At 66.6% G+C, this 24,313-nt stretch overlaps 6 protein-coding genes across 6 annotated transcripts in view; 1 reads left to right on the top strand and 5 right to left on the bottom strand.

Moving 5' to 3' along the window:
- Positions 1-2,832: 2,832 nt before the first annotated feature.
- On the bottom strand, positions 2,833-4,701 carry PFL1_03230 (uncharacterized protein; the record flags this gene model as incomplete). Its single annotated transcript, XM_007880745.1, has 1 exon — positions 2,833-4,701. One exon carries the CDS (start codon positions 4,699-4,701, stop codon positions 2,833-2,835), a length of 1,869 nt encoding a protein of 622 aa, XP_007878936.1.
- A 1,753-nt stretch (positions 4,702-6,454) lies between these two features.
- On the bottom strand, positions 6,455-8,863 carry PFL1_03229 (uncharacterized protein; the record flags this gene model as incomplete). The annotated part of the gene is made up of 1 exon (XM_007880744.1): positions 6,455-8,863. The coding sequence occupies one exon, from the start codon at positions 8,861-8,863 to the stop codon at positions 6,455-6,457; it is 2,409 nt and encodes an 802-aa protein (XP_007878935.1).
- Positions 8,864-15,842: 6,979 nt separating this feature from the next.
- PFL1_03228 (uncharacterized protein) lies at positions 15,843-16,226 on the top strand (the record flags this gene model as incomplete). Its single annotated transcript, XM_007880743.1, has 2 exons — positions 15,843-16,049; positions 16,197-16,226. The coding sequence occupies 2 exons, from the start codon at positions 15,843-15,845 to the stop codon at positions 16,224-16,226; spliced, it is 237 nt and encodes a 78-aa protein (XP_007878934.1).
- A 341-nt stretch (positions 16,227-16,567) lies between these two features.
- On the bottom strand, positions 16,568-18,049 carry PFL1_03227 (uncharacterized protein; the record flags this gene model as incomplete). The annotated part of the gene is made up of 1 exon (XM_007880742.1): positions 16,568-18,049. The coding sequence occupies one exon, from the start codon at positions 18,047-18,049 to the stop codon at positions 16,568-16,570; it is 1,482 nt and encodes a 493-aa protein (XP_007878933.1).
- A 956-nt stretch (positions 18,050-19,005) lies between these two features.
- PFL1_03226 (uncharacterized protein) lies at positions 19,006-20,935 on the bottom strand (the record flags this gene model as incomplete). Its single annotated transcript, XM_007880741.1, has 7 exons — positions 19,006-19,437; positions 19,583-19,884; positions 19,993-20,065; positions 20,171-20,294; positions 20,406-20,478; positions 20,626-20,685; positions 20,806-20,935. The coding sequence occupies 7 exons, from the start codon at positions 20,933-20,935 to the stop codon at positions 19,006-19,008; spliced, it is 1,194 nt and encodes a 397-aa protein (XP_007878932.1).
- Positions 20,936-21,456: 521 nt separating this feature from the next.
- PFL1_03225 (uncharacterized protein) overlaps positions 21,457-24,313 on the bottom strand; it is a gene marked incomplete at both ends in the record, with an annotated part of 3,941 nt that continues 1,084 nt past the window's right edge. The window contains one exon of the mRNA XM_007880740.1: positions 21,457-24,308. Coding sequence (XP_007878931.1) covers positions 21,457-24,308 — 2,852 coding nt within the window. The remainder of the gene's footprint in view (positions 24,309-24,313) is intronic.

The following is a 24,313-nucleotide window of genomic DNA, read 5'->3' as shown; positions in this document are numbered from 1 at the left end:
AGGGGGGGATCGTGGTGTGATGGGGTGTAGCGTAGGTAGAGCGGGTAGAGCGTGACGGGGCCGAGGAAGAGAGCGACGAGGCGACGAGGCGAGGAGGCGACGAGGCTAGGGCGAGCTAGGGCGACCGAGAGGCCTAGGCTAGGCTGGCAAAGCGGCGGAAGAGGATGCGGTGGTGCAAGAGGCGAGGAGCGCAGCGGCCGACGTGCAAACCAGCCGAGGCACCCGCACCAGCCAGCCCCGCCAGGCCAAGCCAGGCCAGGCCAGCAGGCTAGGCTAGGCTAGGCCGGCACGACTCGAAAGCGGCCGAGGAGCGAGAGTGAGCGGGCGGGTGCAGGCGCAGGTGCAGGTGCAGGCCCTCCTGGCGCAGGCGGCCCAGCTACCGACGCGGGTCGCCTGGACAGATCCAGAGAGGCAAATCAGAGGAGGCCAGGCGAGCGAGCTAGAGCCGACACCTGCCAGCGCCCTCAGATGGGCAGCCAGCGCGGCGGAGCATGTTCGAGCATCAGCCAGCCCATGCCATCCATGCCATGCCATGCCATGCCATGCCATGCCATCCATGATGGCAGCAAACAATGGCGACGGCGACAGGAATATCGAGGCCATGCCGAGCAGCTGACCGGCCATCGTCAACCGCCAGGCGGGTGCCGCACCATGCGAGCAGCGGCAAAGACAGACAGAGAGAGAGAGAGAGAGAGGCAGGCCAGCAGCGAGGTGCCAGAGAGAGGGAGAAGAGGGAGAGGCGCGTGCGTGCGTGCGGGAGTGTGCGCCCGCCAGGCCAGGCAAGGTCAGGTCAGGTCAGGCTCGGGCATCCTGCCTAGGCCACTGCGCCCCAGCTGGTCGGGTCGGTTTCCGTTGGGAGAGCAGCCAGCAGCAGCCGGTAGAGGAGCAGCAGCAGGTGCCGCTACTCTAAGGTTACTCGCTCGTCCTAGACCCGCTCGAGGTTGGCATCGTCACCGGCGGCACGAGTCGACAGCATCTCCTCTCTCTCTCTCTCTCTCTGTGTTGCTCGCTCGTTGGCTACTGTGGCTCGAGGGCGGGTGAAGCGACGACGGTGGCGTGCCTCGGTCAATTCCAACAAAGATTCCAGCAGATTGGCGGCCGCAGGGTTGCGTTGCTTCCGTGCGTGCCTGCCTCTGATCTCCCTCTTCGGTCTGCCACCGGGCGCATGAGCCAGCAGCCAGCCAGCCTTGCTTCTTCCTTGGCCCGCCCGGCCCCAAACGCGCGCGCGCGCGGTCGCGACAAGAATCCCAACCCGTACCGGTGCGGTGCCCATCTTCATCGATATCGAGATGCGATGCGATGCGATGCGATGCTCAGCTTCTGCTGGGCCGTGGCCTTGCTACGGATGCCCCGGTCGCGCGCGTCCGTCATGTGGCACGTCCCCAGCGGCACCGGCCTCTTTGCCGTACCGTGGCTTGGCCTGGCCTGGCCGTATTGTACGCGCGTACGTACCTTTGCGCCTTGCTTTGCAGTGGTCACGGCTGCAGCGGCAGGCCTGCTGGCATGCTGCGCGTACGCCTACGTACGGGGTGCCGGGACCTGCGATCCCCAACTACTGGGCTTGTCGATCCATTCATCGACTAGCTGTTGGCCGTCGTTGCGGCACATCCTCGTGCAGCGCTACGGTGGCGGACGGGACCTTATCTCCGCCTCGGCCTCGGCTGGTCGTCGCTGCTGGCTGGCTGTCTCTTGCTTTCTTGCTGGCTTGCTTGCTTGCTGTCGCTCCCTCTCTCGCTTGCCCTAGCCTGCCTGTCCGCATCGGCCCGCTTGCTGTACTCGCCGGTCCTACCTGTAGGTAGTTACCGCCCGCTCGTCCCTCGCGATGCCATTCATTTACCCGCTCTCGGCAAGCAGGCGAGCAGGCGAGCAGGCCAGGGGAGGGCGGAAGAACCTCTGGAGCGTACGTGCGATCTACATCGACCGCGAGCAAGACTCTGGCGGAACCTCGGCCTACCAGGCAAGGGTCAACGAACGGTAGCCGCGCGCAAGGACGCCGACGTCCATGAGGGGGCCTGCGAGGGGCTAAAAGCGACGAAGCTCCGCCCCAGCCAACACGCCTACGGACCGTCAGATTTAAGGTTATTCTGGCCCCGTCCTGCCTTTGCTTGGTTGCTTGCTCGCGGGGCGGGCTGTTGACCGGTTTGCTGAGCGAGGCAAGACACGTCAAGCAAGGCGTACATCACCGTACCAGCCCCAGCGCCAGATCCGTTGCCGTATGGTAAGTACGGTGACCACAAGCCAAGCCAAGCCAAGCCGGCCCGGTCGGATCGGATCGGGTCAGGCACCTCGTGTGGTTATCCTCGCTTGCCCGCCTCGTTGGCGGGTGCCGATGCCGTCGGTACGCTGCGCTGCGTTGCGCTGCTCTGCGTTCCTGCCTCGCCATGAGCGAGGTAAGAGAAACAGAGGTACGTGTGAACCGAACGGGTCTTGACCGCAGCCCGTCGTCTGGCACCATCGACCCGCTCTGGCAACAGCAAGACCTCACCGACGGTCCGGGTGACGAGGAAAGGTTCCGCGACGAGACAGACCGGCCGGCCGGCCGGCCGAGTTGGCGAGTACGGCGAGAAAAAGTGCACAACGGCGGTACGAGGTACAATTACAGACAGACGCGGGTAGATGGTTCTGGACCCCGGCTGGCGAGATGGATCGACGCCGGAAGGTCGAGATACGAGAGCGGCAGTGAAATCGGGACGGCGAGTGTCGATGATGGTCGCATGTCGTCGAGACGTAGAGCACACGGGGCAACCAAGGACGAACGGAGGGTCGGGTTGGGATGGCAGGACGACGGGGGCCGTAGATAGGCAGGCAGGCCCGACGGCAGCCTCGACTGCCCTAGCTGTCGAGCTCCATCTCGTCGGCCATTCCAAAGTGGCTCGACGGATCCGCATCGTGCGCCGCATCCCGGGAGGCGGGCCAGCGCCCCTCGCTCAGCCCGAACGGCGGCTGCGGCAGCGGTGGTGGTGGCGGTGGCGCTTGTTGCCCCATGGGCGGGAACATTGATGGGCGATGCTGCTGCTGCTGCTGCTGCTGCTGCTCGGCCGTCGACGAGTGCAGATGCTGCCAGCCGTCGCGGGGTTGTCCAAAGTACGACGACGAGAGCGAGGATTGCTGCGCCGCGAGCGGGCTGCTCGCCTCGCCAAACGAAAACGACATCCCCCCGCCGTGGTTCTGCTGTGGTGCCGTGGCGGTCGCCGTCGCGCCAGGGACTGACCAGAAGCCGCCGCCGCCGCCGCCACGGCCGTTCGTCTGTGGCACGGAGGATGACGACAACGACGGCACGGGGGCCACGCTCGCATTGCCGGGAAAGCCAGCGTTCGCGCGCGCCGTCTCGCTGCCGTCACAACCAGCCGACGCCGAGGCTGCGGCGACCCGGAGCACCTCTTCGGGATCCTTCCACAGCACGAGGGCGCCGTTGGCCTCCTCGTTGGTGATGGGCGTGGCGTAGCCCGGCGACGACGCCTGCGACGACTGCGCCGACCTCCGGCGCGAGCTCAGCAGCGAGCCCAGGCCGCCAAACAGGCTGCCTCCCGCTCTCCGGCCGCCACGCCGGGTGCGGCCGCCGCCGCCGCCGAGCGACGATGCCGACTTTGCGTCGCGCGCCGACTGCTCGTTGTCGCGGTCCGAGGTGCCCGTCAGCACCGCTCTCCGGTGCGCCTCGAGCTTGTCCATGAGCTCCTTGTTGACGACAAAGCCGCCCGCCGCGCCTCCCTCCTGGCCCTGGCCTTCGTCAGCCACGCCGCCGCCGAGGAGCGCGTGCTCTGCGCGTGTGCGGTCGTCGTCGTCGTCGTCGTCGTCGTCGTCGTCCGCGCCGTCCTCGCCCTCGGAAGACGACGTGTCGTCGAGCGAGTTGACGACGATGCGGTCCGGCTCGATCTCGTACGACGTCGGATCCCGGCGTATCCGCATGTCCATGTCCTCGATGTCACCGTCGCGGGTCTCGACTGTCAGCGGGGGCAGCCATGCATCGCGCTCCTTTGCCGGCGGCGGCAGCGAGTGGACGGGCGAGACGGGTGGTGCGGCGGCATGGTGCTGGTTCCGTTGTAGGGGTTCTGGCGAGGTCGGCGGCGCCGTCACTATGGCGTCTGGCAAGGGCGCAAGCTGGGCAGATGCCTTGATAGGGCTAGATGGAGGAGCTGCCAGGTATGCCGGGGGATGGACGCCGTCCGTGGAGGATATCGGGTCAAACGACAGACCGCGAGGAAGGTTGGCCTGGCCAAATATGCCGCCTACGCCGCGCCTCCTCGACAGTGTGGAATGGTGTTGGTGTCGATGTGGGTGGTGATGGTCCGCAGCGGCGGCGGCGGCGGGTGGAGCGCCAGGAGACGGTCGGGGCCCACGATGGAGGCCGTGCGTATCGAGCCGCATGCTTGCAAAGCGGCCCGACGTCTGCTCGTCCAGGTGCGGCCTCTTGGAGGGCGGAGGCTCGACAGCCGGCACGGCAGAGGAGAGAGCGGTGTGCGGGTAGGCGGGCTGAGCAAAAGCGGGCTCGTCGAGGTCGGCATCACCCTCGGAGTCGGAGAGCTGGGCGACGCCCCAGCTGGCCGCGCTGGTCGAGGCCCGTGGCACGCTGTTCTGAGACGACGAGGCGGCGTGGGCGGCTGGACTGGCCAGGGACGCCGAGATGAAGCCCGAGGTGGCGCCCCTGCCGCCGTCCGAGGGTCGCTGCCGCTTCTTTTGCGCAGCAGGGAGCGACGCAAACATGTTGGCGGGCGGGACGAGTTGGAGCGTACGTCAGCTGCCGATCGGAGCCGCTGGAGAGGAGCAGGCGAACGGAACGAGATCCTGAAGGATGGCCGTGTCGTATGGCCCGGTTGCGACCAACGAGGTTGTCAGGAAGACATGCAAGGACGTCGACGGGGGGCGAGCCAGCTCGGAGCGCGAAGGGGCGCAGCGAGAGGAAAGCGTCGGATGCAGGTGAGGGGGTGATGGTGGCGGAGGGAGCGATCAAGAGGGACGGCGGTGCCGAGTCGGTGCGGCGTCGTCGACCTGATGCACGGCCACGGGCGCGAGGTGACGACGGCGGCGGGCAACGATGGACGGGTAGGGCGGACGAGGGGCCTTGGTGCCGGTCGGGTTCGAAAGAAGTGGTGTGGTCCAGAGATGCCGTGGTGGCGCGGTCCTGATGGCAGTGGCAGTGGCAGAGGCAGAGGCGGTGACGCTAGAGAGGGTGGTGGTGGGTGGATGGTGGGGATAGGATGTAGTCAGACGAACCGAGCGAGCAAGGGTCAGAGCGGCGTGCCCAAGCCCAGCCAGGGCCCACGCCCGCCTCGCTCCCCACGGGTCGAGTTTCCAGAAGAAACCGCCCGCCGCGAGTTTCTTTGACGCCTGCGCCTGGGCCTGCCTGGTGGGCCTGCCCGCGCCTGGTGGGCCTTATCGAAGTCAAGATCCCAAAGTTCCCTCTCGCCTGCTGGGCGGGAAATCGCCTGCATCGGGACGGGGGCCAGGCTGGCAGGCTGGCAGGCAGGCAGGCAGAGGCCCGAGATCCGATCCGCTCCTCTCGCCTCCCCTCGGCCGCCCCTCGCTGCGCATCCACGGCTGAAGAAGCGCAGCTCAGCCCCCACGGCCTACCTCGCCAACCGCAGCGGTGTGGGTGTGGGTGTGACCAAGACGACAGGCGGCCAAGACGACTGCCTCGGCGCCACCGTAGGCGGACAGGCACGGACGGCCGGACGATCGATCGATCCATCAAGGTTCCGTGGCAACAGGGCCGAGGCGAGAAGAAAAGGTAGGGGACCCGCGACAAAGCTCCAAGTTCCATCGATGTGCGTGCGCTACCGGGGTCGACAGATGGACAAAAACAGACGGCTACGGGCCAACCAACACGAAGAGCGAGGTACAAATACAGCCCATGTCGAACCGAGATGAGAAAGAGGGAGACGAAAACGGGGGAGAGACGAGGAGGGGAGCGACGACGAGGGGAAGAAGTAGAAACAAGGTGCCGTCCGGAGACGGAGCCGTCAAAGGGACCGTGGCGGACAAGAAGGGAGGATCACGAGAGAAGGGGGTGCGATTCCGAGTGCCGTATAGGGCTAGGCGGGCGGGCGGGCCGGCAGTGGGCCAAAGGTGCTTGACATAGGTGACGGCTGGCTGGCTGGCTGGCTGACTGGCTGGCGGCCGAAGAGCCAGTCCCCAAGGCGTGGTGATGACGGTGACGGTGACGATGCCGATTCAGTTCCATCCCGTGGACGCATTGGCGTTGCTTCTCGTCGTTGTTCGGGTTTCTTGCTCCAGGAAGATCGGTCGGTGAGGTCGGCGGAATAGACACACAGAGAGACACGAGAGAGCGAGAGAGAGAGGGAAGGCGCCAAGAAGTCGGCGATGCTCGTGTCGCGATTAGAGAGAGAGAGAGAGAGAGAGAGAGAGAGAGTGGTTTCGGAAGGCAGTCGAAGGGGGACAGGTCGTCGTGGCGTGGCTGGCACTGACGACGTTGGCGGACGTCGCGGAGGCAGTCCATCTAGCAGGTGATGCCATCGCGGCTCGACGAGGTGCGCCTCGACGACGCAAGCACCGTGCTGCGGAAGCTGGCGTGCGGCGACGTCGCCGACATTGAAATGCTGCTGCGGCGCTTACCTGCCGGACTCGTGGCGCCCGCCACGGCAGCCGCTGGCCGTGCGTTGGTGCGACTGGCCAGCTTGCTATAGCTCGGCACCGCCTCGTCACGTCGGGCGGGCCCATCGTGCTCTTCGGCTGCCGTTCGCGACGCCGCCGGCGGAGACTGCCTCGTCTTCTGTGCACGAGGGAGCGACGCAGGTGCTTCGGCGCGGATGGGCGACGGCGGACCGCGCGCGATCGCAGCCTCGCGTGCCGTCGTCGATGTCTCGCTCGCGATGGCGAAGCCCGCCGAGGCACCACTGGGCCTGGCTGGCTCGCACTGGAAGCCGTGCAACGTCGGCGAACGCTGCTGCTGCTGCTGCTGCTGCTGCTGCTGCTGCCTCCGGTACTGCGGGTCGGCCTTGGGCGCGTACGCGGGCAGGCCGCCGCCGTTCGGCGCCTGCTGGCCGTCAAACCCCTTGGCAGCGCCTGGCCGGGACGAGGCACTCTCCCGGCTCGTCGGCGTCCAGAAGGCCGACTCCGGGCCTCCAAAGGCAGCGCTCGCGCCGCCGTACGGGTTGCGCAGCACCGCCGTGTCCGGGTGGGTGGCGTCGTTGCCGAGCTTGAGCAGGCTCGCCACGATGTAGGCGCGGTCCAGCGTCTCGCGGCGGTAGAGGTCGACGCCAAAGCCGCCGCCGAGGTGCAGGCGGATGCTGTAGAAGTCGTACATGCCGTTGCGTTGGCGGAGGCGCATGTTTTCCTGGACAAAGATGGTGCCGGCGGCGGGCGCCATGAGGCGGGCGGGCGGCGTCGACATGACGACCTCGGCCGAGGCGGGGACGGCCTGCGGAAGCACGCCGACGGGGTCGATGAGCGACGTCCAGAGCTCCTCGAGCCGGGTCGATTCGGTCGGGTGGACCAGCTCGAACAGGGAGCGCTCCAGCACTTCGGACGGCTGGTAGCCGAGGAGCACCTGGCAGTCCTCGGAGACCCGCGCGCACTGCAGGTTGGTCGAGCAGATGATGGTGACGACCGCCGATGCCGGTTGAGCCGACGCGGCGTGACCGTCGGAAAAGGTGCGGGCGTGGTCCGGACGGCTGTAGGGGTAGCTCGATGCCGAGACCGAAGCCGACGGCGTCCGGGTCTGCGGATGGGCGCCGTGGGTGGGGCCAGAGACGCGATGCACCGCGGTGCTCGTCATCATCGACGACGACGACGACGACGACATCGACGACGACAAGATGGGCGGCGACAGGATGCCCGCCTGCCTGGGCGGCGACTGGAAGTACGACGGCTCGGATGCCGGCGAGTAGCGCATCAGGCCCATGGAGGACGACGGCGAGGTCGACGCGCGGTCGCTGCCGACGCCCGCCGCGCCGTCGACCATGGTGCTGGGTCGGGTGACGCTCGTCTGCGACTCCTGGCGATCCTTTAGGCGCGGGCGGCCGCGCTTCTTGTGCTGGACGTCGATGCACGTGTCGCTCTTGCCAAGGTTGATGCAGCGGCGGCACGGGCGGCCGACGTCGCAGGCGAGGTGGGCGCGCTTGCAGTTGAGGCAGGCCGAGGGGACATGAGCTTTGGCCATCTTCCTGGTGGCGCCGGCGGCGGCCATGGCGTCGCGCCCGATGGAGGAGGCTGACGAGCTGGCGGCCATGGCCGAGTCGAGGGGCGAAGCCGTCGGCACGCCGAGCGGAGGGCTGTAGGGCGGGAGCATGCGGTCGTCGACGCGCGCCCCCAGCATCATGGCCGCATTCTCACGGAAGGCGTCAATGTGCGGGCCGTGACCGCCTGGCGAGACGGGGGACCTGCGCATGGCGTCGCCGTTGGAGACCGATCTCCATCCGGGAAGGGAGCCGAGCGAGGCCGAGAGGGGTGGCAGCTGGAACGAGTTGTTCGACGACGAGCCGGAGCGCTGCACGAGGAAGCGCGGCAGCTCGCCCTGGCCGTTGTCTGGTCTGGCGGGGTCGGCAGTTGACCGGGACCAGCGGTGGGGCGAGCCCGACTGCGCGGGCTGAGGCGTGACGGGCTGTTGCTGGGTGGGGGGCTGCCCACGGTCGCGATCGAAGCTGTCGAAGCTGGTACTGTATGAGGAGCTGGCAGGCAAGGGGTGGTGGTAGGAGTGCATGCGAAACGGAGGCGGCGGAGGCAGGCTGAGGACAGGCTTGTTGTTGGCGGATGATGACGAAGACGACGACGACGACGACGTCGACAGGGGACCCGGGCCGGCTAGTGGGGGTAGCCTGTCACTGCCGAGAGGTGGCAGCGGCGTGCGTCTGCTCTGTTCGCCGTTTGGGGCATGCTGCGTGCGGCCGTCGTTGGAGCGGTCGGACATGGTGGTGATGGCGGCGAGGGGGCGAATGTCACCGGAGGGGGCGCGCGCGAGGCTGTCGTGTGTCGTAGCCGCCAAGAGTGGTGCGGTGCAACTCCAGCCGTCTATATGGCGGGCGTGATGGGCGGAGTCTGGCCCTGGCGGGTGTATCAGAGGGCTGCGTCGGCGGTCAGACGTTGACTGGGGCCCAGATCGACGAGGTCGACGCTCGGTGAGCCAGAGGTGGTGCCGTTGGCCTGAGGTCTTGGGGCGCAGTATGACGGGCCGATGTGGCGCGGAAGGGAAAAGGAAGGGCTGCGCTGGGGGCAGTCTGTCCGGCAGCGCAAAGGTAGGTCAGGGGGAGGATGGTAGGGAAACGGTGGTGGCGGATCGATGGTGACGGTGAAGGTGAAGGTGAAGGTGGCGGGGAAGGTGACGGGTGAGGAAGGGACGAGGGGAGGGCCGAGAGGAGGGGAGGGGCTGGTGGAGAGGCAGGAGGGTGGGGGCCACGAATCAGAGGCAAGCCTGGCGAAACCGTCGCCCCTAGCCTCTGAGCCTGCTGTGCAGCGTAGCGTGTGCGGAGTGCGGGGGAGGGCGGTAGTCCAACGACGATGGAGCCAGCAGCCGGAGGACTGGCATGGATGGATGGACAGACCGAGAGACAGAAGAGAGAGCCAGAGGGTGCGGACCAAGGTGCCATGGGCCGTTGGAGCCGCCGCCGCCGCCCGCGTCGCCGCTCTGCAACGTGGATGCCTCGACGCCTGCCTGCCTGCCCGTCCACAGAGCAGAGTACCGCTAGGCCTAGCCTGTTTGCTCCGCACAATACCACGCGGCGCTCGCAAACAGGCAGCTGAGGCAGGCAGGCAGGCAGGCAGATGCGCCCAGACAGGCAGGCCACCTACGCCAGGAGCCAGGAGCAAAGAGGAGACAGGCCAGGCCAGCAGTTCCAGCCTTGGTTGACTCGTGTCGCCCGCTGCTGCGCCGCCGTGGGCCCCAGTCAGGAACAAGGCCGCGCCAGGCAGCACGGGAGCGGGGGAGCGGGGAAGCAAAGGGGCCAGGGCTAAAGGCGACGCAAAAGGAGGATATGTCGTCTTGGCACCCACACGGCCAGCCAAAGGGGGGCCGGGGGAAAGACAGGCAGGCGGCCTGCCTGCCATCCCCGCAATTGCACGCGGAGGCGACGAGGGAGAGGAAAGAAAAAAAACCGAAGCGAAGCGACAAAGAAAGGAAAAAAAGCCACGAGCCCCGCAGGATTTTCACGTTGCGCACCCGAGCTCGCGGGCGGCTGCAAGGACCTGCAGCCAGGCCGCCAGGCAGCCAGCTAGCCAGGCGGCCAGGCCCCCAAGCGGCACCGCCGCCCAACCACCCAACCGCTGTGGGCCGCCTGACCGCCCGCTCCCGCCCCCGCGCCTGCCCCCGCACCGCACCGTACCGCTCGAAGCCGGGCAGGGCAGGGCAGGCTAGGGAAGGGCAGCGCGCGTCCAAACTCCCCGTGCTCGGAGTAATTCGCTGCCCACCCACGCGCGGGCAGGCAGGCAGGCGGGCAGGCGTGCCTGGCGACGCAGCGAACAAGCAAGCCAGCAAGCAAGCAAGCACGACGTGCGGTACAGGTACGTGCTGAAGAGCGGACGGCCAGTAGACCACCATCAGCGCAGCATCCGCCTCCTGGCCTGCCTTGCTTCTTGCTTGCCTGCTTTGCATCTTAGCTTTGCCATTTGCCGCCCGCTTCCGGGCTCGCCCTTCCGCTTCGATGACAACGCAGCAACACGACGCCGACGTTCGGGCCGGACGCCCTGGCCTGGCCTAGTCTGGTTCGCCTGCCTGCCTGCCTGCCTGGCAGCTTCGAGCTCGGCGTGCGCCCTCCGAACGGGCGCTCCGCCCGCCCCTGACCTATGTAGCCTCCTCTAATCATATCTCTTGTTCGGCCAGCATGTCCGTTCCCTTGTCTTCCCATTGTGGGTGTCGGCCCGTGAGCCATGCCGCCTTGACCAACGAGATCTCGATCGGAGATGGACCGCCCCAAAGACGACAGCGCCGCTTGGCTGACTGCGGAACAAAGAGTGCCTCGGCGCCTCGACGCGAGATCGAGCGCACCGTCCCCAAGAGGCGCAGGTGGGGCCAACTCCCAACGGCACCACCGCCCAGCAGCTCAGACGTCCGTCGCGAGAGCCGCGGACGACGCGGACGTAGACCAAGGTAGGGAGGTAGGTAGGTCGGTAGGTAGGTAGGTGTATGGCCCACAGAGGTCGCAGCCAGCCGCTGCCGTCATTGCTGCTGCTGCTGCTTCCCTCCTGGGCCCTACCGAGAACAAGCTAAGGTCGGTGTGTATGCAGGTGCCAGCTCGATCTACGTCGTGTTTGAAAGGGAAGTTTGCTATGTACGCCTCCCGGCCTGCTGGGTGAAAGCCGACCCGGCGCCCATCTGGCACATGGCACGCACGCAGCGACCGAGGTATGTATAGGCTAGGCTAGGCTAGGCTGGGCAGGGCAAGGCATGGTCGGCGCCGTCGCCCGCGCTCGCTCCGAGGCAGGCGTCGTCGGCCAACCCGGCCGTGCCGAGGCGAACCGAAGGGCCAGCTGGCAGGCAGCAGGAGGCTACATACGGCCAGCGCCTCTGCGCCCGCAGCGGCCAGCGCGGATCGTCCGTCGTGCGTCTGCCCGCCTGTCAAGCTGGTCCTGGACCTCGTCCACCGCCTAGCCTCTGCTCGTCGCCTTGCGAGACCACCAAACCGTCGCCGCAAACTCGTTGCGCTGCGGTGCGCAACGCATGCCCTCCGTCATCATGACTCTCTATCGGCCGCCATATCGCCCAGCCGGGGGGGCCAAAGTAGCCGGCGTCCGGAGGGCATGAATGAGATCGAGTCGGTGGTTTGTCAAGGGGGGCGGGGCGGCGCAGCAGCACGAGGCTAGGCTCCGCTCTCACCACGAATGCGCGTGCGTACGTACGGCGGGTGGGTTTGGGTGCGGGTCTCGAAATCGAGGGGGAACGTGGCTGCGTCGACCTTAAGCCTGTGCGGGAGGTGGTGGGCAGCCGGGGTGCATCCAGCAAGCAAGCAGGCAAGCAGGCAAGCGGGTCGGGTCGGGTCAGCCTGTCCTGGGCTGGCCGGCAAACCTGACGCGCTTTGAATGCAATCATGCGGAGGGCAGCTCAAATCCCCCGCCCTAGCCTCATCACCCGACACCGAGGCAGGCAGGCAACGGAGGCCGGAGGGAGCCGAGGGGTTGCCTTGCCTCCGCTGGCTTTTGAGGTACGGTCCTGGCCCCGGGTGTCTGGCTCGGTCGGGTTCCCCCTGATTCACCTGGCCTCCTACCTCCTCCTTCTGGGCTCTATATCTGCTATCGTCTGCTGGCGTGCGACGCTTGCCTGCGCTGACGACGTGCGTGTGTGCAGGCAGGCAGCGAGGAGGCGTGAAGGTGCTCGTAGGCAGGTGGTGGGCCCGCGCGCGCCGCTTGTCAAATTCAGATCCCGACCACGCGAGCCGCGCCTCCCTCGGAGATTTGAACAGGCTAGGCTAGGCAGGGGCGAAAAAAAGGACCGCACCCGCTCGCTCGCGTGCGCTTTGCCCGCGCTGCCAGGCGGCCAGGCCAGGGCAGGGCAGGGCAGGCGGCCAAGGTAAGGTCCTGCCTGGGCCAGCGAGCCAAGGCCGGACATCCGTCTTCTGTTCGATACGGTAGCTGCACGGCACGAGCGTTGCGTCTGGCCTGGCCTGGGCAAGCCGTCGGGATGCCACGCACCCTCACGCATGCATGCTGGAGGCAACGCAACCCCGCCCGCTCCTCGTGCTGTACCGCCTGCCTGTAACCTCGCCCCACCCCAGCGCGCTGCTGCTGCTGTTGCTGCTGCTCCGCCTGACCTGACCGTCGAGCAGTTTTGCAATTTGTCAAAAAGTCCGTGGACGCTCCGGTTTGGTAGGTCTGGAACCTCGCCCTGCCGGTCTGGTCCGGTCTATCGCCAGCGTACGTGATTTGTTTTCCCCGCGCCTCGTTTCATGCCTGGGAGCGCTGCTGTAGGCAGGGGCATGGTATGATACGGTAGGTATCAGATGGGGACGTATGGATAGGAGGGCCAACGACGCGTCAGCTGGTCCGTCGTCGTCGTCGTCGTCGTCGACCTGCCTGCCTGCCCTGTCGCTGGACTGGAACACGTACCCGTATCACTCATCATCTTGCGCTAGGTCCCGACTCGCCCTCGTGTCGGATGATGATATGGCATGTGACGGACGACGTCGTCTGGTGTCTCGACTGACGACGGCCGAGCAAGGGCAGCTAGACCAGGCAGGGCAGGGCACCCTAGCCTGGCCTGTGGGTCTTGGCACGCCCTGCCGGCTTGCTACTGTAACCTAGCCGGCCTGAGCCTGCCCGCCAATGGTCCGTCCCGTGCATGGACCACTCCCGGAGATCCAAAGCTGAGCCACCCCTGCCCCGCACCACGTCCCTCGGTCGGGCGGTCGGCGTGCCACAAGTTGGGTTGCCTCTCCGAGGCCGCGATATGGCAAGCAAGCGGGAGCAGGAACCGGGCGGAGCAGGGCAGGCCAGGCCAGGCCAGGCGTGCAAAGAGGCGGGCGGGGCCGCGTCGACCGCCGCGTCGAAACTCCCCGCATTGTCTTGGCACCGCACCGCACCGCACCGCATCGGATCTCTCCAGAAGCGGTACTGCCGTATGTGGCGTATCCACGGCGTTCTGGCTCGAGCCACCTGGCTATCACCGGCAAAAACGACAGGACGTGGCGAGGGACTCCGGCTACTGTTGCCCCGCCCCTTCCACGGTGAGGTAGGTTGGGCGAGAAAAGAGGAACGGGAAGCGTGGGGGGAGGGCGGATGGCCGCTGGCGGCGACTTGAGAGGCAGGTGGGTGGGCAGGCGGGCGGGCGAGCGAGCGAGCGAGCGGGGGCGGGGGCGTGTTTGTTCCGGTACGTCCGCCACGCCACGCTACGCCGGCAAAGCGTCATCCGACGACCCCATGCCCAGCCAACCAAGGCGTATGTACGTTCTGCCTGCCAATGGCGCGGGCGCGCGGGGGCGAGAGGGCGGGGACGCATGGATGAGCGTGCGTGTTGAAAGCTGGCGACGGCTGTGGGTGCGGAAGATAGGTAGCCGCGCGCTCGCCCGTTTGCTTCTTTCTCTCCGGTCCACGCGGGGGAGCAGAGAGGCGGTCACCGGGCCTCCCAAGGTGGGGTACCGACCAACCATACCGAGCGTACCGAACCGCACCGCCAGGCACGGGGCACCGTACCGCTCCGTACCGCACCGCACCGCTCCGTGCCGTGCCGTGCCGCCTGCCGCGCACCGTATGGCTCGTTTGCGCCTCGGCGTTTCTCCGTGGAGACAGAGGAGCGCGGAACGACCGACGTACGTATAGGCGGGGGCGAAGAGGGTGTGCATAAGGCGTCCTCTTTCTCAGGCAGGAGTGTGGGGTAGAGAAGGACGCGAGCAGCAGCTGGATGGCAGCTGACCACATGATGGTTCCTCTTGCGAGCCTCTTGGTGTGGCTGGAGTGCGGTACGGTGCTGTGGACAGCGAGAGGGCCGGCTGCCTCGACCGTCACGTCCGTAGCGCGGCCCCGGCCTGGACCGACCAGACTCGTCGCCATGCCACGGAAAAAGATTGTGCCGTTGCCGTTTCTCCGAGCGAGCGAGCGGGCGGGATGGGTTGGGCCGCTCGGGCATTGCCCGGGAGACTCGGCGCCTGTCGGGGGGCCTGGGGTGTCGGACGATGAGGGCCGAGCAAGGTAGGCGCCCGCTCCTGGACGCACCGCCGGCCGTGGCAAGAGGCAAGAGGCAAGAGGCAAGAGGCAAGAGGCAAGAGGCAAGAGGCAAGGGGCTAGAGGAGGGCCAGGTAGCTTGCCACAGAGCCCGACCTCGAGGCATGCGTCGAGACGCCCATCGAAGTCTATGCCAGGGCCGACCAAAGCAGCCAGAAGAGCGAGAGGAGCCAGGCCCAGGTGATGAGGCCGTACCGCCTCGACAGGCGGTCCGGGGCGTACTGGCCGCCGGCGACGTCGCGCGAGTGCTGGCGGTACCGTGCCAACGAGAGGCCGATAAAGAGGCCCAGTGGCGGCGCGACGACGGTGTGGTCGACCATTGTGGAAGTTGCTCGTCGGACGAGGGTCGAGTGAGTGGCAAGGGTAGGTGGGGGTTCCTGAGGGCCAGCGGACGTGGCTTGTCTCGTCTGTCGATGCGGCCTAGCCTGGTCGGATCCGAACGAGGCGGGCGTCGAGGGACGTGGAGTCGAATCCGATCCGATCCAATGCGAGCCGAGTGGTCGGACGCGAGATGTGATGGCGATCCGATGGGTCAAGCGACTCTGGATGGATGCCGGGATGACGAGGATGATGACGGGCTAGCAGAGAGAGGGAGATGAAAGCTCGACAGGCGGGGTCCCCCAGCAAGCAGCCTGACAGGCAGGCCAGGGTCTCAAGCTGACGACCCACATGCCTGCCTGCCTGTGCCCGCCTGCTCCTCGACGTCCTCAGCTTGCCTGACCTTAGCTTGCTCTGCCCTCGCCGCGGCCAGCCACGGTCGAGCGCCGGGGTGATGTCGAGATGACGATCGTCGTCGCCTTTGTCAGCCAGCGTCTACCACGCCTCCTAGCCTTGCCCCACATCTCAACGAGATCCTCGTTCGACTCACGTACCTAGTCGAGTACTGCTCACCGGTCCGGCGTGGCGGTCGACTCAAGGTCTTGTCTGCTGCTGCTGCTGGCTGGTGGGCTCGTTTGGAAGCGATTGTCGGGCAAGCTAGCCTCGATGACGACCTCGACGATCCTCCCCCGCGCCCTCTCTCTCTCTCTCTCTTTCTCTCCGGCACCGCCACCACCGTCGTATATAGCCTCTTGTCGAACTCACCTCCAGACCTCGTCCCTCCATCCAAAAGGCCCACGACCCCATCGTAGCGGATGCAACCGACCTGTCTCCGCCTCCTCGTGCGCCAAAGCCATCCAGCCTTTTCCCCCTCCCGCACCACCACCACCACCACCACCACCTCCCAGAAGCGGAGCAGCGCAAGGATGCCGACGGACCCGCACGAACTGTCCGAGGGCGACAAGGTTTCGTGGAAGTGGGGGCAGGGCCACCCAAAGGGCGAGGTCAAGGACGTCGTCGACGGCAAGGCAGAGGTCAAGACCAAGCGCGGCAACACCGTCACCAAGAACGGTGACGACGAGGACCCCGCCGTCGTCATCCATACCGAGAGCGGCAGCGATGCCATCAAAAAGGTGAAAGGCGTTGCCCTCAAATCCCCCGCTCGCTTTCGGCAGCAAAGGGCAGATGGCGTGGCGCGTTCCTTGACTCACCTTGCACCACCCCCGCTAACCCCTTTCTGTGCGCTCGAACCGTCTTCCTCTTGCTCAATGACACGACAGGCCAGCGAACTGGATGGCGTCAAGCCCTAGATCGGATCCTCCCGCCTGCCTCGCCACGTGTATCGTCTCCCTATCTCTCTCTCTCGCGCCCCCCTGCCGTGAACCGATAATTTCTGAAAGCGATCCAGTGACGACGGACGGACGGGGTATCGAGCCTAGAGTACAAGAGGGGGCGGCGGCGGCGGCGGCGCGGTCGCGTCTCTCGCCGCGAGCGCGATGCCCGTATGATACATGCGAGCGAGACGGGGACGAGGCACGGGAAAGGAAGAGCGAGGCCCAGAGACATGGATCCCCTGGCCGGCTCTGCCGGCGGCGGTGGCAAACGAACCAACGGACGGACCCAAGCGACGGCCAGAGGGGGGAGGGGGGGATCACCAGCCAAACTGGAGCTGCTGGCGCGAAAAGACGGGCGGGGTCCAGTTGAGCTTGTCCGGGTTGATGCGGCGGCGCTTCTTCTTGGCCTGCCGGTCGTGCTGCGCGATGACGGCATCCGAGAGGACGAGGTAGTGCTTGCCCTGGTACTGCTTGAGCATGTTGAGCGCCATGCACGTGTGCAGCACGTCGGCGTGGACAATGGCCGTCTTGTGGGCAACCTCCTCGATGCTAATGTCCTCGTCCGTCTTGAGCAGCAGCTCGACAATCGTCTCGGCCCAGTAGGCGCGGTAGCCCAGCAGGCCCAGGTCTGACAGCGGCTTCTCGGGGCTGCCCAGCTTGTTTTCGCGCTTGGTCAGCTCGTAGGAAAACTCGATGAGCAGCTTGCCGTACCCGCACCGCTGGTGCTGCGGCAGCGTCAGGATGCACGCCACGTTGTAGTTTTCCGCGCTCTCCTTTTCCTTTGAAAAGTAGCCAATCGTGTGGCAGCCGAGGTCGTCGCGCTGGCACATGATGTAGTAGAGGAACGGGTCGACGTCGTAGTAGAGCGTCTTGTGGTCCAGGAAGCACTTGCTCAGCAGGCACAGGTTGCGGCACCACGTCTTCTGCCGCCGCCCGTCGATCTCGAAAAAGCTAATGTCCTCGTGGCGGTAGATCTCGTTGCCCGGCGGGTGCACCAGCGTGCACTTGCTGCGGTGGCGCTTGAGCGTGTAGGGCGACGGGAAGTACGACAGGCACATCTCGCAGATGTAGAGCGTGTCGATGTGGGCGTACTCGATCGGGTACGGGCTAAAGTACCACGTCTCGACCTCGTGCTTGCCCATCTGTAGCTTGTTGAGGTTCTTGACCCGCGCCACCTCGGACACCGACTGCGTCATCGAGCCCGACGTGCGCAGCTTCTCAATCTCCTGCGCCTTGCTGAACGTCTCCTGCTTCTTGTTCTGGTTGAGCGAGGCCGTCAGGCCGCCGTTGGTCTCGGTCGCCGGGTCGTCGTGCTCCTGCTGGTCGTTGCCGCCCACCATCTCCATGGCCACGACGGCACCGTCCTCTTCGCCGTCGGCGTCCACCGAGCCGTCGCGCGTCGCTGGTGCCCTGGGACCCGTCGCCAGCGCCTCCGCCTCCGTCGAGGCCGCCATCGTCGCCGCCGCCGCCCTCGGCCTTGCGCTTCTGGGCCAGGGGCGAGTCGATGCCGGACGCCGCCTGGTCCTCGATCTTGACATTCTTGGCCGCCTGCGCCGCCGCCTTCTTGAGCAGGTTCTGCGAGCCGCCGCCGCCGCGGTTGCCCTTTCCCGTCGGCGTGAGGGGCGTCGAGACGGGCGTCGAGGTGCCGCTCGACGTGGTGCGCACCACCTTGCGCTTGGTCTTTTCGTTGCCGTGGCCGGGGGCGCCCCTCTTGGGCAGCTCGAGCTCGCGCGACGTGACGAGGCGCGTGCCGCTGACCCACTCGTCGAGGCGCTTGTTGAACTCGCAGTAGTGCACATAGTACTCGAGCTTCTCCTCGAGCGTCGGCGCCGGCTTGCCCTCGTTTTCGGCCTGCTGCCGCTTGGTCAGCCGCGGCTTGGGCTTCTCGCGGATCGAGAGGATCTCGGCCTTGCGCTCCTCTACCTCCTTGGTCGTGGCGTCGGGCTTCTGCACAAAGATCTTGCACCCGACCAGCACGTCCTCGATGCCGTAGCTGCCGGTGGGCACAATCACCGGGCCCTCCTCGGGCGCCGGCGTGCCCGAGGCTCCGCCCGGCGTGCCGCTCGACGACTTCTGCGGCCGTGGCGCCATGGTCGGGGGGCCAATTTAGAAGGTGGAATGTTGTGGGCCTTGGAGATCGTGAAAGGTACAACGAGATGCAAAACAGTGGCGGGGATGGGCAATGGCCACTGCCGTCAAGCTAGACCATGGAAGTCGGCGCCCGTTCAGTCTCGAGGCTGCGGTGGCGGCGGCGATGGTGGTAATCGGCCCAGTAGCCGTGGCAAAATGACCGATCCGACGGACAAGTGATGGACGGCCGAGGCCGCGAAGGAAGAGCAGGCAGGGTGGAATGGAGTGGCGCAGAGAGGAGGGATGATGGTGTGGAGAAGGCAAGAGAGGGTGTGGTGGCGACCAGCCGACCTGGCGGCGGATGGCAGGCCAGGCTGCGCCCGCCTTGGCTTTCAGAAAATCCCGTCGGCAGGCCATCGGGGCTGCACCCCGCCTCGCCTCGCCTTTCCGCGCACTCAGATCGGGCCGCGCCAAGCTCAGACTCGTCCGTCGTGGGCAGACCCGCTCCAACGTCCATCAATATGTCGTCGACAAAGGACGTCGTTGCTCGACGACGGCATCTAGAGGTGAGAGGCAGGCCACGACATAGATGGCGGCCATCCACGATAAAGATGGCGGCCATCCATGTATCCATCTATCCGGCACCGCCCCCCTTTGTCCCCGTCTCGACCGCAGCCCACGCTCCTCAACTCGAGACGACCGCCTGCCTCTGGTTGGGCACGAGCGTGACGCCGCTCTCGAGCAGTCGCCGGAGGACGTGGTCCTTTTCCTCCCGGCCGCTCGACAGCAGCCGGGCGGTGGCGTTGAGCACCTCTGAGCTGCCGAGCTCAATCTTGTTGTCCACGATCGGGTCGGCGCGCGTGGGGCCCTTGTTGAGAATGAGGACGGGCTTGCCGTCCTCGACGGCCTGCTTGACCAGCCGAAAGGCCGAGTAGGTCGCCAGCGACGTGCCCACCAGCAGAAACGCAGAGGCGTCGCGCACCAGCTGGTACGAGTGGTCGCGCAGCACGTCGGGCACCGACTCGCCAAAAAAGATGACGGCGGGCTTGAGCACGCCGCCGCAGCTGGGGCACGAGGGGTAGTTGAAGGTCGAGTAGTCTACGTCGCCGAGGTCGACCTGCGGAGCAAAGGGCCCGAGGGCGAGGACGAGGAAGCGAGCGAGCGGGCACGGGTGATTGAACCGCCATCAGCCTGCGGCTCGATGACCTCGCAGCCGCCGTTCTGCGCGCCGCGCCACCCCACGCTTCCAGCATTGCACTCACATCGCCGTCTGGGTTCGTCTTTGGCGACTTGCCCGTCTCTTGCATCTCTCGCGCCAGCTGGGCCCACCTCGGATTGAGGCGTGTAAGCTCATCCTGGAACGCCGCTCTCGAGCCACGGAAGCCGCATCCGCGCGGATAGTTGTCGCCAGTCGGCGTGTTGCCCGTCACGGGCCGCACCGACCGGGGTCCTTGGAGGTGAGAGGCCGAGAGGATGTCGTACAGGTCCCGGTCGAGGGGCGTCCGACTTGCTGACCGGTCGTAGGCAGGCGGCGACTGCACGCAGACGACGTTCTTCAACGTGCCTGCAGCAGCGAGGCGAGCGTAGAGAACGAGCGGCGACCAAGGGCTCCGCAGTCGTCAGCCAGCCGAAAAGAGCGTCACGATCGAGCAACAAAGGACAGGCTGCTCACCGTGCAGCTCGAGGATAGTCGACGCCGCCAAGGAAGGGGACGGGGTCGCCGCATGGTGGAGATTGTCGACGTTCTGCGAGGGCGAGGGCGAGGTCGAGCCTCATCCGGCGTCAGCCTGTTGCCGCCCTCGTGGCCCTGCTCGGGCCGTCTGGCAACCTCTCGGACCGACGAGACGCACCTGGGTGATAAACTCGGGCACATAGCCCAGCCGCTGTATGGCCGCGATCGAGTAGTGCGTCTTGTTGGGTTGGGCGGTGCGGACGGGCGGGAAGCCGAGGTAGGAGCGGGAGAAGTAGCGCTGCCTGTGCGGGACGACGAGGCGGGGGCGCAGGGGGCAGCGAGGTCAGCCGCGTCGTCGTCGCCTCGACCATGTGGCCGCAGCCGGTGCCAGGGATTGAGTGCATTCGACGCACCTGGCCAGGTGGCCCTTTGGCGACTCGTCGATGAACTCGTGGTAGAAGATGGGCCTATACGTCTTGTGCACGGCTGCAGGGTGGGGTGGGGGTGTGGTAGGGTCGAGAGGACATCAGCGGGCCGCTCGCTCCAAAGCGCACCTTCTCCCTCTTCCTCTCGCACTCTCTGCATCGCCTCCTGTGTCTCGTGTCACACGCCCGGCGGTACGGGCGGACTCACTGTAATGCCCATTCTCGCCACGATACGGCGCGATTCCACTATCGACCGAGGCACCCGCACCTGCAGAATCCGAGGGGCAGGGGCGGGGACAGGGGGTGGGCAAGGTAGGCAAGGACTCCGAGTCAGGCCGACAACCTCGGTACACGCTAATAAACAGGCGCGGGGGCCGGGTACACGTACCGGTCATGATGAGGCCTTTTCCCTTTGCGTTAGAGAGGAAGGCGGCGACGAGCTCGGCGGCATGCTGCAGGGTATACTCGATGGCGGCGCGCGAAGACGTTTCCGGGATCGAGGGGATCGAGATCTTCATGGGTCGCGCTGCTCTTCTCGGGCCGACGTGCTGCTGTTGTGTTTAGATCCGGGGGGAGAAAGGGGGGTGGCGTTGCAGGATCGAGGAGCGACGTTGTAGTGCCGATGATGGTGACAGTGACGGTGATGGTGGTGAGCAGGAGGGCTGCGTGCCGACAAGCCAAGCAAGGTTGGTCGGTCGGTTGGTGGGTCAGTCGGTCGGTCAGTCGGTCGGTCAGTCGCAGCCAGGCAGGCAGCAGGCAGGCTGAGGCAACAAACCTCCACTTTGGCCTGCCACGCACCCGCGACAAAGCACCGGCCGGCGATGCACGGCAGAAGATGTCAAGATTCTCGATTGCCACAGAGCGAGCGCGACGACGACGACGACGACGACGACGACGAGACCGCGGCCTGGGTCCGCCCCCGCGCCACGCGGCTACGGCTCGGCGACAGGGTCAACTGATGGTACACGAATCGACAGGGAGGGGAGCGTGCCAGCCAACGGGGGCGGGCAAGCGCTCGGGGGGGGGGGGGGGGCAGCGGTCAGATGAACGTGTAGAGCTCGTGGCGGCGGTAGTCGTTGCGGTCGTCTGAAAACTCCGAGAGGTCCGGGTAGAAGGCGACGAGGGCGTCCTGGGAGCGCAGGTAGGTCGTGTTGTAGAGGCGCACGTAGACCTCGCGCACCTTGCGCGCCGGGTGGAAGAGGCCCTGGAGCGTGTGGTGGAGCAGCACCCCGGGGCCCAGCGCCACCTCGAGGCTCTCAATCGCCGACATGACCGAGCCCAGCACGTGCGGGCTGGTCTCAAAGATGTTGGGCCACACCAGGTTGAGCAGGTGCTGCATGCTCTCCTCGTGGCCCAGCCCGGCCGTGCCCAGCGCAAGGTGCTTGACGATGCTCGCCGCCGTCTGCCGGTGCACCTGGTCCCGGTCGGTCAGCGCGTCGTCGAGGCACCCAATGACGCTGTACACGTAGTCCTTGCTCATCTCGCCAATGTACTCGAAGACCCAGCTGAGCGCCTTGAGGCAGCCGTTGCGCACGTTGAGCTCCGGCGTGCGGTACTCGTTGAGGATGGCCGGCAGCGTCGTAAACGGCCCGCACGTCTCGGCCACAATGGCGATGGCCACCGTCGAGCACACGCGCGACTGGCGCTCCTGGACGCGCAGGTTGGTCAGCAGCACCTGGAGCACGTCCGACGGCCCAATGGCGCGCGCAATGTAGCCAAAGCTGTTGACGGCCGCCCGCCGGATGGCCTTCTTGTGCGCCTTGAGCAGGTCGAGCAGCTCAAAGCAGATGCGCATCCACTCGCGCGGGCTGACAAACTCGCTCCCGTTGTCGGCGATCCGCCCGATGAGGTTGATGCTCGCCTCCTGCACCTTTTCGTGCCGGTTGCGCAGGATGGGCGTCATCCGCGGCAGCAGGTCCTTGATCGGCGGGCTCATGGCCGTCATGCCGACCACGTTGGCGATGGCCGTCTCGGCGCTGATGATGGCCGCCAGCGCCTCGGGGAACTCCTCGCCCAGCTGCTCAAACAGCACCACGCCCAGCTTGGACAGCAGCGCGTCCTCGCCGCACTGCTTGATGACGACGGCCAGCTTCGTCGTCAGGTCGGCCGCCTGCTGCCGCGTCTTGGCGTTCTTGTTGTTGAGGCGCCACAGGATCGTCGACACAATCTGGGTCAGGTACGGCTTGACGCGCATGCCCAGCGCGTTGACGACGGTGCCGACGCCGTCGAGCATCACCTGGTCCTCGACCGTCTGCTCCTGGAACGCGTAGATCAGCCCGTCGATCAGCTGCACCTCGAGCCGCTCGTCGATGTCGGCCGCGCCCAGGCTGGCCACCACCTTTTGGATCGTCTCCATGACCATCTTGCGGAAGGGCTCGCTCTCGTCCTTGAGCTCGTTGACGATCCGCCCCACAATCTCGGCCACGCCCGTCTTCTGCGCCAGCTCGACGGTCGTCTCGACCACCTGGCGGTAGTTGCGCCGGTCCAGCGCCATCCGCCGCACCCAGAAGTTTTTGAAGTACTCGGGCAGCATCTCGTCGCGCAGGAACGCGCCCGTCACGCCCTCGGTGGCGGCGCACTGCTTCACCACCTTGAGCACAATCTTCTTCATCTCCTCGTCGGCGCTCTGGAACTCGCGGATCAGCGTCGGCGTCACCTCCTTGACAAAGTAGAGCGTGCTGTCCGAGTCCATCAGCGGGATGATGAAGCCGATGGCCTTGAGGAACGCCGCCAGGCCCTTGCCGCGGTGCTGGCGGATGCCGAGCCACAGGGGCTTGAGCACGTTTTCGAAGCTCTCGATGCCGTAGGGCGCCGCCGCCTCGGCGAGCGCCGCCAGCGCCAGCGCCGTCATCGTCTTGACCTTTTGCTGCTCGTCCTCGAGCCCCCTCTCGACGCAGTCGACCAGGCTCTTGAGGTGCGGCAGCACCGCGCAGCCCATCATGATGGCAATCTGCTGCACGATCCGGATGCCCGTGTGCCGCGCCTGCCAGCTCTTCTTGGAGCGGCACACGGCCTTGAGGAACGGCAGCAGCGCCGGGATGCCGAGCGCCGACGCGACGACCGAAAAGGCGCGCGCCGTCGTGTTGCGGACGTACTCGTCGACGTGGTCAATGTCGGGGCGCATCGTGCTGATCATGTGGGCCAGGCCGGCGGCCTTGGACAGGTTGCTGATAATCTCGCGGCCCTCGACGCGGGCGTAGTAGTCCTCGTCGATCAGCAGAGGCTCGATGACGACGAGGATCCGGTGGACATAGGGGCGCACCAGGTCGTCGAGCTTGTACAGGATGCGGTCAATGACCTTGACGAGCAGGTGGCGCTCCTGGTCCTCGAGGGTGCGCTCCATGAGCAGCGGCAGGATCTTGTCAAACAGCGGGCCGGCGCCAAACTCGCGCGCGCGGTCGGTGATGGTGCGCAGCGCCGTCTTGCGCGTCGAGGGCGTGCCGTTCTTGATGCGCAGCAGCAGGCGCATGATCTTGCGCTCCTTGACCTCGTCGCTCGACAGCGTCGCCTCGTCCTCCTCGTGCAGGATCTTTTTGAAGAACGTCTGGTCCTCGGACTTGAAGAAGGCCAGCTGGCCCACGCCCGGGATGTCGGTGGGCAGCTCCGGGATGAGCTCCTCGAGGCCGGCGCGGGCGGCGTTCTCGTCCTGCATCGTGAAGCCGCCGCCGTCGAGGGGCGCGGGCGTCTGCATCAGCTTGCGCGCCGGCGTCCGGATGGGCGCGTAGTCGGCCGGCGGCTCGACAATCTTGTAACCCTCGGACGGCAGGATCGAGTCGAGCTCCTCGTCGGACATGTACCGGTTCCTCGGGTCCCTGAATTCGACCATGCTCGGTGCACCATCGTCGCCTCCGGCCGCAGAGGTGGCCGCACCGTTGGCCAGGCCGTCGGTGGCTCCG

Source organism: Pseudozyma flocculosa, assembly GCF_000417875.1.
Source record: "Pseudozyma flocculosa PF-1 unplaced genomic scaffold scaffold00009, whole genome shotgun sequence".
Taxonomy (NCBI): domain Eukaryota; kingdom Fungi; phylum Basidiomycota; class Ustilaginomycetes; order Ustilaginales; family Ustilaginaceae; genus Pseudozyma; species Pseudozyma flocculosa.
Note: the sequence above shows the minus strand (reverse complement) of the source record. Positions and strands in the feature narration are given on the sequence as shown.